Source organism: Nerophis lumbriciformis, linkage group LG23, assembly GCF_033978685.3.
Source record: "Nerophis lumbriciformis linkage group LG23, RoL_Nlum_v2.1, whole genome shotgun sequence".
Lineage (NCBI taxonomy): Eukaryota > Metazoa > Chordata > Actinopteri > Syngnathiformes > Syngnathidae > Nerophis > Nerophis lumbriciformis.
The window spans coordinates 33273323-33286080 of record NC_084570.2 but is presented as its reverse complement, the minus strand read 5'-3'; the positions used below and the strand labels follow the sequence as shown (position 1 = coordinate 33286080).

The 12758-nt window shown below is 41.1% G+C and overlaps 1 protein-coding gene across 5 annotated transcripts in view; it reads left to right on the top strand.

Moving 5' to 3' along the window:
- dlgap4b (discs, large (Drosophila) homolog-associated protein 4b) overlaps positions 1–12758 on the top strand; it is a 363341-nt gene that overhangs the window by 344546 nt on the left and 6037 nt on the right. For 4 of the 5 annotated variants that reach the window (XM_061984691.1, XM_061984692.1, XM_061984690.1 and 1 more), the window contains 3 exons: positions 4395–4876; positions 9521–9612; positions 11728–11898. In XM_061984691.1, the coding sequence (XP_061840675.1) occupies positions 4395–4876; positions 9521–9612; positions 11728–11898 (745 nt within the window). Of the gene's footprint in view, positions 1–4394; positions 4877–9520; positions 9613–11727; positions 11936–12758 lie in introns of all 5 variants that reach the window. The other variant, XM_061984695.2, reaches the window with a different exon arrangement.

Sequence of the window (12758 nt, the reverse complement as noted above, 5' to 3'; positions counted from 1 at the left end):
CGCGGCGCCACAACGGCCAACACCGGCTGAGTGCCCAGCACCCGTTCCTGCTCCAAGGCAGCTTCCAGCAGCTGCACCACGGCTGCTATCCCTTCCAGCACCCGCTCATCCTGCCAGTCCGGCGAAGGCTCCAGTGGAGCCCACCGTGATGTCCTTCCTGGCCTCCTGCTGGGACTCGGCGAGGGACATGTCGTTTTCCCTCCTCCTGGCCCCTTTCCGCCCGTCCCTGGTTTTCGCACCGGGGGACATAAAAAACCTAGAACTCCTTCTCCCAGTGGTGGACGGCGTCTGGCAACCGCCTAGTGGAGGGGGGGCTACTACCAGCAGCAGTGCAGCCAAGCACACGCCGCTGTCATCCCCGCCATCGTCTCCTCCCACGGAGACATCATCGTCTCTTTCCACGGCGCCGCCACCTTCATCTTTTCTGGCGCGCCTTCGCACTGCGCGGACATCTTCCGCGTCACCGGTGGGACTCCGCATGACACCGCCATCTTCCTGGTCGGCAGCGGATCCACCCACAACCACATCGTCTCTGGCGGGCTTTCGCAGGGCGCCGCCATCTTCATGGTCATCATCATCGTCACCGGCTGCGCGACCTCCTCCTCATCCGCCAAATATGTGGCGGTGTTATGGACTTCATCCGCGCTGTCGGCAGCGATCTGCAGAACCTGCGTGTGGACCTTCGCAGCTGTTGGTGCTCAGGTACCACGGGCTTCCGCCTCCTTGTCGGCCACTAATGTGGCCGTTCCGTGGTCGCCCGCCTCGCCAGTTCCAGCGGCGTTCAACGCGTCGCCGCCACCTGACTTTCCCTCGCTGGCTGCGGGGACACTTGGCCTGGCGACCCTCCGCCATGTCCTCCCTCCTCCCTCCCGTAATTTTTGGACTTATTTCCGTTCTTGTTTCCAGGGAACATCTGGAATCTGTTCCTTGAGGGGGGGGTCCTGTGACGATCTGTCACTTCATTTCGGTTTGTTTCCATGTTTTTGTATTTACTTCCTGTCAGTGCTCTTATTTTGTTATATTTCCTGTTGGTTCCGCTGAGCACTGTTTTCTCCTCACCTGCCGGTGATTGGCAGCCGGTCCACACCTGCTGCCAATCAGCAGATGCCTATTTATGTTTTCACTCGAGCACTCCTCAGTGCTCGACGATAGACTATGTTAGGAACTGTTGTATGCAAGACTGCTACATTTCTCTGTTGTTTTATTATTAAAATCATCTTACCTGCTCATCCTCATCCTGGTTCTTGCATCTTGGGGTCACACAAACGGCAGCCATGCGAGTTCCTCACATTTCCTCCTATTTAAATCATTTGGTTTTTGCCCTTAGAGTTCCCTGTATCCAGGGACTCGCTCCCTGATTTTGTAAACAATAATAAAATTGGGGGAAGAAACAGCGAGTCAATCACTTTAGTATCGATTATTTACCAGGTATCGATACCTTTTGATATTTGGATGGATCACCCCCACTTTACAATGAAGCTATAGCGATGAGCATGGCTTCTTCTGTTGTCCTGGTTAGTGTGTAGCCCGCTTTTCTAGTCCTCGTCCTGCAGTGGAAGAAATGTCGCTAATTTTTGCCTAACTCGTAGCGGCTCCACGCATTCTGAAAATAGATTTGTGCATCCCTAAGCATGTACAGGTATCTGTTTTGAAGGGACCTTTCATGCGAGCACAATTCAGACACAGCTGGGTTAAAGATAATTCAGACACAGCTAGGTTAAAGATAAGTTAAGATTAGGCAAAAATCATCCCGATCCAGGCATCTCTAATAATGGTAAATACAAGAATGGTAATACTTATCATTCTTTTGTAATGCTCTTTGCATTTCAAATAAATGTTAGAGTTTGTACTAGCATTTTGGCAAAAGTCATGGAAATTAAAAAAAAAAATCTAACTCGCCTGTGAACACATAGTTTCTACATTATATGGACGAATATTGAGACACGAGAGGTAATGATCTGGAAGAAGAAAAAAGTCCTTCCCCAAACTGATCCCACCTAGTTGGAAAAGCTGCATGTTGAGCGGGAAAGTCCAATCTTAAATGGAGTATTGTAGTGCTACTGTCTCAATACTTGTGTCCATATGATGTAACAGGAATGAAGTGGTATGATTCCATGTCAGTATGATGTCATGTGTTATCCCACCTTTTATACATAATACTGTCTCCTGCTGCTCTACTGCATGATGCTTTTGGTCACCTGACCTGTGACAACACTTTCCCACTTTGTTTTACGTTGTAACTTGTGCTGTCAAATTCTTATTTTTATCAGATTAATCACAATTAGCCATTGCTTGCTTGATTTAAATTAACTTACATTTGGACATAAACGCAATATTATCAGAATTTCATCCAAGAAAATGTATTTTGTGACTGCACGTCATTTATGTGTTCAAAATTTGCTAACAGTTTAATCTAAAGTCCAGTCTGCGTGTATTTTGAAGTGAAATTTGCCAGCGCGCACACCAATGGGAGTCATAAGCAGTGAATTACTGACCGTATAACCACCTGCGCTTACTGTAAAGGTGCTTTTAAAATAGTGTGCTTAATCTGCATGTATACATGAATAATGCGATATTTTCCGGACTATAGAGCGCACCGGTATATAAATTGCACCCACTAAATTTTAGAAGAAAAATATATTTTCCATATAAGCCACATATATATACTGTATGTTTTGAGATGAGTTAGTTACACAGTAAAGTTATGTAAATGTTTATTTACATACCTTAATTGTTTCCAAACGGAGTGTGTAACACAGCAGTAAAACGGCTAACCAAACAAAACCGAAGTCATGGTCATGGACCCACAAGCCACGGAAGCTAGCTCTCCAATCACCTTAGCAGACTCAATAACTCCACGGTGAGTTTACTGAGGAATTTGTGAAACTGAAACAATATGAAAAGAATGCCATTGTAAGTTAATACAGTGGAGCCTCAATCTATGAACACGGTTCGCCGACCGAAATGTTCGTAAAGTGAAACAGATTTCCCCATAAGAAACAATGTAAACATGCATAATTGCTTATAGCCTCAACAAAAGACCATATTTTATATACAAAATACACATTTTGAAGACACTATAGTGTGTACCGTATTTTCCTGACTATAGAGCGCACCGGTATATAAGCCGCACCCAGTAAATTTTAGAAGAAAAATACTTTTTTCCATATATGAGCCGCACCGGACTATAAGCCGCAGATATATATGTTGGGAGATGAGTTATTTACAGAGTAAGATTCTGTAAATGTTTATTTACAGAATTTTTTAGAAGAAAAATATATTTTCTATATAAGCCGCGGATCTATATACGTTGCGACATGAGTTAGTTACACAGTAAAATTCTGTAAATGTTTATTAATTTTTTCCAAACGGTGCCTGTAACACAGCAGTAAAACGGCTGATCAAACAAAACAGAAGTCATCATCATGGATCCATTAGCTGTAGAAGCTAGTTCTCCAATCAACTAAACAGACTCAATAACTCCACAGTGACGTTTTGGTAAGTTTACTGAGGAATTTGTGAAACTGAAACAATACAAAAAGAATGCCGTTGTAAGTTAATAATACTAACACAGACACTCGTAAATGTGTTAGCATATAAGCTGATGCTAACGACACCAGCGTCCTTACGTTGCGATAGCACGTACAAATATGCATGAAAACACTCCTACAGACATCACACATGGGACAGTTTAGTAAGTATGAATTGTAAAACTCACAAACGTTGCTTGGAGTGACGACTGAAGAATCCTTTTGAGCAGAAACCCTATGGACTGTTCTACTTCCTGGTCAAGGTATTAAAACCGGACAAACATTTCCAACCGGCAACACCTGCAGTGAGCAAACTGGGGGTGAGCAAGGGGATGGGTCAAATGCAGAGGACACATTTCACCACAACTAGTTGTGTGTGTGACAATCATTGGTATTTTAACTTTAACTTTAAAAGATGGCGCCATAGCACAAACAATAACACAACATTTCAGTGTCTCTGCTTAGGTTTATTCAAAACTATTGAGCACAAAAAATTAAGGAAAATACATTTTTATGTAGGGAAAAGAGTAGCAGCTTTACAGTAATCAGGAATCAACTCGTTATTTTTGACCGCCCTAGTTGTAAAATTTGTGCACATTGACATGCCCTTCCTTCTTTTTTTGCTTCGAACAATCCCCACAGTCCTGAGGCCTTTGCACTTCCTGTCTTATCATTTTCATCATCTGACTGAATCACCAGCGGAGATCCTCCAGCCTAAGGTTAAACACGTGTCTCTTGGGGATCATTGATCACTTAATGAGTGCTCTAGAGACAATTCTGGATACTTTATTCATTTTTCATCGTTTTTTTGTAAAGAACTGCATGTTCTTCAGGGCGAATTGTCACCATGTTTGTTTGTTTCAGGCCCAGTCATCCAAGTAGCATGGCCTCCAAACAAGTCACAGACTCCTATTCACAGGACACCCCTGTCCAAGCCCACGTTAGTCAGGCCAAACCCCCTGAGAAGAAAGTCATGGTTAGTAGTGCCAGCCAGTCGCTGAGCTCTCCCCCCGGGCAGGACTCTTTGGACAACGGCGACATCTCCGGTGAAGCTTCCTCGCCTCCACCTCCCAGGCAGATTCTCAACCGCTCCACCACACGAAGTAGCTCTTCCTCTTTCTCAGAAAGTCTCGACCCGGCGCTGGACCCTTCGTCACTCCCGCCCCCAGAACCGTGGCTGGAGAGCAGCAGCAGCAATGTCCCCCAAAGTGTCAGTGGAGGGGGCACGTTATGTCGGAGAGATGGCCACTGGTTCCTGAAGCTCCTGCAGGCAGAAACGGGACGCATGGAAGGATGGTGCCAGCAGATGGACCAGGAGACCCAGGACAACCAGCTCTCAGAGGAGGGTAAGGCTGACTTTTGTATTCATGATTTGTTTGGTCAATGTCCTCCAAAACTAAACAAAGGCTGGAAGGGTTGTCCTGATACCAAAATGTATTTCGATACTTTTCTAAATAAAAGGGACCACAAAAAATTTAATTATTGTCTTTATTTAAACGAAACGTCTTAGGGTACATGAAACATATGTTTATTATTGTAATTTAGTCCTTAAATAAAATAGTGAACATACTAGACAACTTGTCTTCTAGTAGTAAGTAAACAAACAAAGACTCCTAATTAGTCTGCTGACATATGCAGTAACATATTGTGTCATTTATCTACCTATTATTTTGTCAACATTATGAGGGACAAACTGTAAAAAATAATTATTAATCTACTTGTTCATTTACTGTTAATATCTGCTTATTTTCTGTTTTAACATGTTCTATCTACACTTCTGTTAAAATGTAATAATCACTTATTCTTCTCTTCTTTGATACTTTACATTAGTTTTGGATGATACCACACATTTGGGTATCAATCCGATACCAAGTAGTTACAGGATCATACATTGGTCATAATTTAAGTTCTCTTGTGTCCAGGGACATATTTCCTGAGTTTATGAATATAATATGAATTAAAAAGAAAAAAAACTTTGTGACAATAAAAAATATAGATGTAATCACAGTAGTGTCGACTCGATACACGCCTGTACTTGGTATCATTACAGTGGATGTCAGGTGTAGATCTACCCATGGCATCTGTTTACATTGTGACGCCGGTGAGCTATTGTATCCTCCTACGGTGTGTAGTGAAGCATGTTTAGCCACTTGTAAGAAACTTACTTTATTTGTCGCCATGGAGGCGAGGATTAGTGGTTTAGAAGTAGCTAAAACACTGCCAACTGCGGATGGATGTTAGCCGCTAACCATGTCTTAAAGCACCTCTTCCTGAGGGCGTTTCAGTGTTATAAGTTCACCTTTATTTTTACTTTTTACACCAAAATGCGTCCATTCTCCCTATTCTGTCTACACACCGTGACTGCTTGTAAGTACTCTGTGTGTGTGCTCCCCTGCTCGTAAAACCAGCAGTGTCACGATGTGACGACAAGGCGCCATCATGCTTGTTAAAAAAAGGGGTGGGAGCGGGGGTAACCGGTACTATTTAGAGGCAGTATAGTACCGAATATGATTCATTAGTATACCGGTACAACCCTACAGACTGGAAAGACAAATAAGAGAAACGAGCATAACTTCAAGCACAGAAAAGAACACACCACAGCACAAATGGGAGGATAGGGTCTTTAGTGCTTAGGGTGCCATACTAATAATAGCATAACCATTGTTGTTTGGCGCACGCACTTGCTAATGTTTTGTCAATATCCAACATGATTCAGGCAAAAATACCACAGTAAAACCAGAATCTTTGTAAATCAAAGACATGCCCTCTGAATGAACCCCAGATAGTGAGCCCCTTACAGCCATCACCTGCTGTCAACCCTGTCACGTGGCTCAGGGCTGGGTTCTGGGGTTCTGCCTTAGATCGTACAAGCGCTCTATCAGACATGCCCAGCATGGAGGGGATGAAGCAGTTATACCTGGGGATACCACACACCAGAACGCCTATAATCCCTGGAATTACACAAATCTACCCCGGACCTGATTAAAACTCCAGGTTAAATTAGTGTTCCACATCAGCCTCTCAGAATGTGCCCAAGTGAAGACAAATGAACCTGATGCAAAAACGGTTTGATCCTGTCCTGCATTTGAGTTGAGTCTTAAATCTGCTTTACATTGCTATAACTTTCCTGACCAATCACTGGGTTGATGTGTGTCCTAGTTTTGACACAGCACTGCTGATAGGCCAAGGCATTTAGTATCCATATAAGCCAGGGGTGTCAAAGTGGTTTTCATTTTGATTGATTGATTGAAACTTTTATTAGCAGATTGCACAGTACAGTATATATTCCGTACAATTGACCACTAAATGGTAACACCCAAATAAGTTTTTCAACTTGTTTAAGTTGGGGTCCACGTTAATAATTCATGGTAATTGAGGGCCACATCACAGTTATGGCTGCCATCAGAGGGCCGCTTGTAACAGTGAATAATGTATGAATTTGCCTCTGGATTTCATTATTAATTATATAAATTGTTTAAAGTACACTGTCCATTTTACCGTAAAAACTTCACATTTACAACATTTTACTGGAAAATTGTGTTTTTTAATTTTTTTTACAACATCCATCCATCGATCCATTTTATACCGCTTATTCCCTTTGGGGTCGCGGGGGGCGCTGGAGCCTATCTCAGCTACAATCGGGCGGAAGGCGGGGTACACCCTGGACAAGTCGCCACCTCATCGCAGTTTTTTACAACATTTTACGGTAAATATAAAAACAGCACCACTGTTTTGTTTTTTTACGGAAAAAGCTGGCAGCTTAGTTTCCAGAATGTTTGTGTTAAATGTACATTGGTTTTTTCAACAATATATTGTTCATGGAAAAACAGTACAAGTTCTTTTTTTATTCTTGTAACTTAGCTGCCAGTTTTTCTACTGTATAAACAAATACCGTCTGTCCATTTACTGCACAGGTGTCAAACTCAAGGCCCTGGGGCCACATCATTTTATCTGGCCTGCAAACACCTGGAAATGATATGTGTCAATAAAGTACTTTATATTTTCTCACTAAATGTCATTGATTTTTTTAATTTCAACAGAAAAAATATATGTACTGCTTGAATTCCTTTTAAACTTTAATAGCATCCATTATTGCAACAAATATTAAAGTATATTATCATACTTTCCAATCATTTTTTGTCTAAATAAAAATACCTAACTTTACAGCAAACTACCCATCAAATTAATAAAAATGACATAAAATGTTACGTTGTTCTTTACAGCATATTACTGTACATTGACAAAAACTACTACTATTTTTTGCGTTAAAATTATGTTGACTGAGTTGCCAGTTTTTGACTGTAAAATCCACTGTAAATGGAAAGACGCTACATTTGTTTTTACGGTAGAAAAACTGGCAGCTAAGTTGTCAGAATAAAAAAAGAACTTGTACTGTTTTTCCATGAACAATATCATGTTGTAAAAACCAATGTCAATTTAACACTAAAATTCTGGCAACTAAGCTGCCAAATTTTTACGTAACCCCCCCCCCCCCCCCAAACAACAGTGGTACTGTTTTTATATTTACCGTAAAATGTTGTTAAAAAAAAAAAAAAAAAAAAGGAAAGTTTTTACTGTAAAACCGACAATCTACCTGAAAAAAAAAAAAAAACATTGTATGTATATATATATATATATATATATATATATATATATATATATATATATATATATATACATATATATATATATATATATATTTAATAATGAAATCCAGGTGGTAAATTCATACATTATTCACTGTTACAAGCGGCCCTTTGATGGCAGCCATAACTGTGATGTGGCCCTCATTCAAAACCACTTTTGACATCCCTGGTTCATAGTAATACACATTTACAATAAAAAATATGGCAACTCAGTCAACACAATTTTAACGCAACATAATGGTAGTTTTTTCAATTTACAGTAATATGCTGTAAAGAGGGCAGCACGGTATCGGGATCTTTCTGTGTGGAGTTTGCATTTTCTCCCCGTGACTGCGTGGGTTCCCTCCGGGTACTCCGGCTTCCTCCCACCTCCAAAGTCATGCACCTGGGGATAGGTTGATTGGCAACACTAAATTGACCCTAGTGTGTGAATGTGAGTATGAATGTTGTCTGTCTATCTGTGTTGGCCCTGCGATGAGGTGGCGACTTGTCCAGGGTGTACGCCGCCTTCCGCCCGATTGTAGCTGAGATAGGCTCCAGCGCCCCCCGCGACCCTGAAGGGAATAAGCGGTAGAAAATGGATGGATGGATGGATGCTGTAAAGAGGGCAGCACGGTAGTACAGGGGTTAGTGTGTGTGTGCCTCACAATACGAAGGTCCTGGGTTCGATCCTGGGCTCGGGATCTTTCTGTGTGGAGTTTGCATTTTCTCCCCGTGACTGCGTGGGTTCCCTCCGGGTACTCCGGCTTCCTCCCACCTCCAAAGTCATGCACCTGGGGATAGGTTGATTGGCAACACTAAATTGACCCTAGTGTGTGAATGTGAGTGTGAATGTTGTCTGTCTATCTGTGTTGGCCCTGCGATGAGGTGGCGACTTGTCCAGGCCGCCTTCTGCCCGAATGCAGCTTCGATAGGCTCCAGCACCCCCCGCGACCCCAAAAGGGACAAGCGGTAGGAAATGGATGGATGGATGCTGTAAAGAACACCGCAAAATGTATTGTAATTTTTATTAATTTGATGTAAAATCCTAAGTCAAGCAGATATTTCAGTTTTCATTTTACATTTAGTGAGAAAATATGAAGTACTTTATTGACACAAATCATTTCCAGGTGTTTGCGGGCCAGATAAAATGATGTCGCGGCTACATCTGGCCCCCGGGCCTTGAGTTTGACACCTGTGATATAAGCTGTGATGCCATGAAGGAGGATAACATGGTCCAAATATGATGACACTTTCCCCACTGAGCGCATAAAACATGTATAAATATTGATTGTATGGTTTACATTGTGCATGACGTATTCACATGTGTGTGTTTATCTGTCTTTTACATGTGTGTCTGTGTAGTACTGGGCAAGGTCCGCAGTGCAGTCGGAAGTGCCCAGCTCTTAATTTCCCAGAAGTTCCAGCAGTTCCGGGGGCTTTGTGAACAAAACTTGGTGGGTTTTTTGCATTGGCACCTATCGAGCCAATACAAACACATATTTATTCAGATTTTTTTGGGGTTTGTTACATAAACGCTTTGACTTTGTGGGGGTGGAGTAAAAGTAGCTTATAATAAGCCATTAAGCCATTCTTTTGGGATGACGTGGCGGCCTTATGGAAAACGAAGCCAACTGCAACTTATGATATTGTAATAATAATAATTCCACACTGCTAGAATGTTTCTATTCAATGTTCTTTTCCGTGTGCTTGTGTGGGCTCTTTTCCACACTCCCAAATCATGTATGTTAGGTTAATTGGCTATACTGTACCGCTCCTGTTGCCGCTAAACAGGATCACTGGTATAGATAATACATTGGTGCATGTTAAACTCAACTTAATCATGCATCAACACCAAAAAAAAACACCACCAGTAAGAGCTGAGAGCTTTTGTCAGCCCATTGAGCATGGCTCCCTCTAGTGGTGATTATAGAAGGTCTGGTTATGTTATGTTTTAATGTTTGTTTGATGTGTGCATTTGTATTGCCATAAACTGAATAAAAAAAAATTTTAACTATTTTTTCATCCAAACAAAACTTAGTGCAGGGATGTCAAAGTGGTTTTTATTGAGGGCCACGTTACAGTTATGGCTGCCATCAGAGGGCCGCTTGTAACAGTGAATAATGTATGAATTTGCCTCTGGATTTGATTATTAATTATATAAATTGTTTTAAGTAGACTGTCCATTTTACAGTAAAAACTTTACATTTATAAAATGTTACTGTAAAATAAAGTGTGTTTTTTTTATTTTGCAACATTTTACGGTAAATATAAAAATAGTACCACTGGTTTTTTTTGGGGGGGGGGGGGGGGGGTTACAGAAAAAGCTGGCAGCTTAGTTGCCAGAATTTTTGTGTTAAATTGACATTGGTTTTTACAACATTATATTGTTCATGGAAAAACAGTACAAATTATTTTTTTAATCTGGCAATTTAACTGCCAGTTTTTTGCCGTAAAAACAAATGTACCGTCTTTCCGTTAAAAACAACAACCGTAGATTTTACAGTCAAAAACTGGCAGCTCAGTCAACGGAATTTTAAAAAGAATGCCATCGTAAGTTAATAATACTAACACAGACACTCGTAAATGTGTTAGCATATTAGCTAATGCTAATGACGCTTGCATGATTACATTACAATAGCACGTACAAATATGCGTAAAAAAAACTCCTACAGACATCACACATGGGACGGTGTAATAAGTATAAACAGTTTTAGTTATATTTTAAATCGTACAAACGTTGAATGAAGAATCCGTGCAAGTAGAAATGCTATAAATGGCTAGAAGACGGAACGGCACTTATACTTCCAGTTGAAAACACTAAATGGAAGGATGAACTCGTCTAAAAGTTGGTGCTATAGCACAAACAATAACACACCTTTTCAGTGTATTTGCTTGTTTATTTGCGTTTTTAACTATTTGCATAACGGCCGTCAGCAAGGAAAAATCCATAAATTAGCTGCACTGTTTTGTAAGCCGCAGGGTTCAAAGTGTTGGAAAAAAGTAGCGTTTTATAGTTTGGACTTTACCGTAGATTTTACAGTAAAAAAAACTAGCATCTCAGTCAACAGAATTTTAACGCAAAAAACAGTAGTAGTTTTTTTCAATTTACAGTAATATGCTGTAAAGAACAACGTAAAATGTGTTGTCATTCTTATTAATTTGATGGGTAGTTTGCTGTAAAGTCAAGTATTTTTATTTAGACAAAAACATGTTTGGAAAGTATGATAATAAACTGTAATATTTGTTGCAATGTTGGATACTATTAAAGTTTAAAAGGTATGCAATTTCAAGCAGTACATTTTTTTTTCTGTCAAAATGAAAAAAATCCATTACATTTAGTGAGAAAATATGAAGTACTTTATTGACACATATCATTTCCAGGTGTTTGCGGGCCAGATAAATAATGTGGCGGGCCAGATCTGGCCCCCGGGCCTTGACTTTGACACCTGTGACCTAGGGTGTGTCTGACATGTATTTCTGATGTTCCACCTCCATGCTGACTTTGTTCCAATATATGTTTCATGCAAACATCCTGACTTAAATGATCATGTATTCCTTCTTTTGGCCAGAATGTGAACGCCAGTCCGCGGCCCACACCTCAGGACCTGGCGGGTTTCTGGGACCTGCTGCAGCTCTCCATCGAGGACATCAGCCTCAAGTTTGATGAGCTCTACCATCTCAAGTCCAATGACTGGCACCCTGTGCCGTCTGCGGCCGCCCACTCACCCCCTGAGCGGAAGGTACTTCCCACCCCTGCTGCCCAGTGCCCTGGCTGGGGTAGGAAAGCCGCCGAAACCGGCCTCTCTCCTCCCACCACCACCACCATTTCTCTCACTTTCTTTTTCTTTTTGACCTCCGCTTTAAGGTCCCTTTGTGGGATGTACTGTCTCAGTCTGATAGAACGTGGCCAAAGACATGCATGCAACAATGCATCTCAAAGAGGGCATTTGGTGTGTTTACGCCCTGCTTTGAGCATGTGTTGATGTTTAGTGGAGCATGGCTAGGATGTACTGACTGGCATGACCTCTGTCCAATATCCCTGCTTGTTTATGGACGGACTGTTTGTAACGACTCCCTCAGTCAGGTGTGTGTGTGCGTGTGCGTGTGCGTGTGCGTGTGCGTGTGTGTGTGTTTGGCATGATCATTTTGTCAATCATCTGCCTTTATTACATTGTGTAGTTGTTACGCACACCTAACCAGTTTACTGTCTAAGAACGGGAACCTCGATTTACAAACTTAATTGGTTCTTGAACATGTTTCGCAAACCGAAAAGTTTGTATAGTGAAGCAGTGTTCCCCATAAGAATCAATGGAAACTTGAATAATTGGTTCTAGCTTCGACAAAAGTCCTTATTTTAGTTTTTTTTAAACTGCACATATGTTTATATATGTAGATATGTGTATATATGTATAAATGTAAACATGTGCATGTAGATGTATACGTGTGTGTGCATATATGCACATGAATACATACACACGTGTGTGTGCGTATTTGTGTGTATAAATTTACACGTTTGTATATATATATATATGTATGTATGTATGTGTGTATATATATGTTTATATGTGTGTGTATATGAATGTGTATATATGTATACATA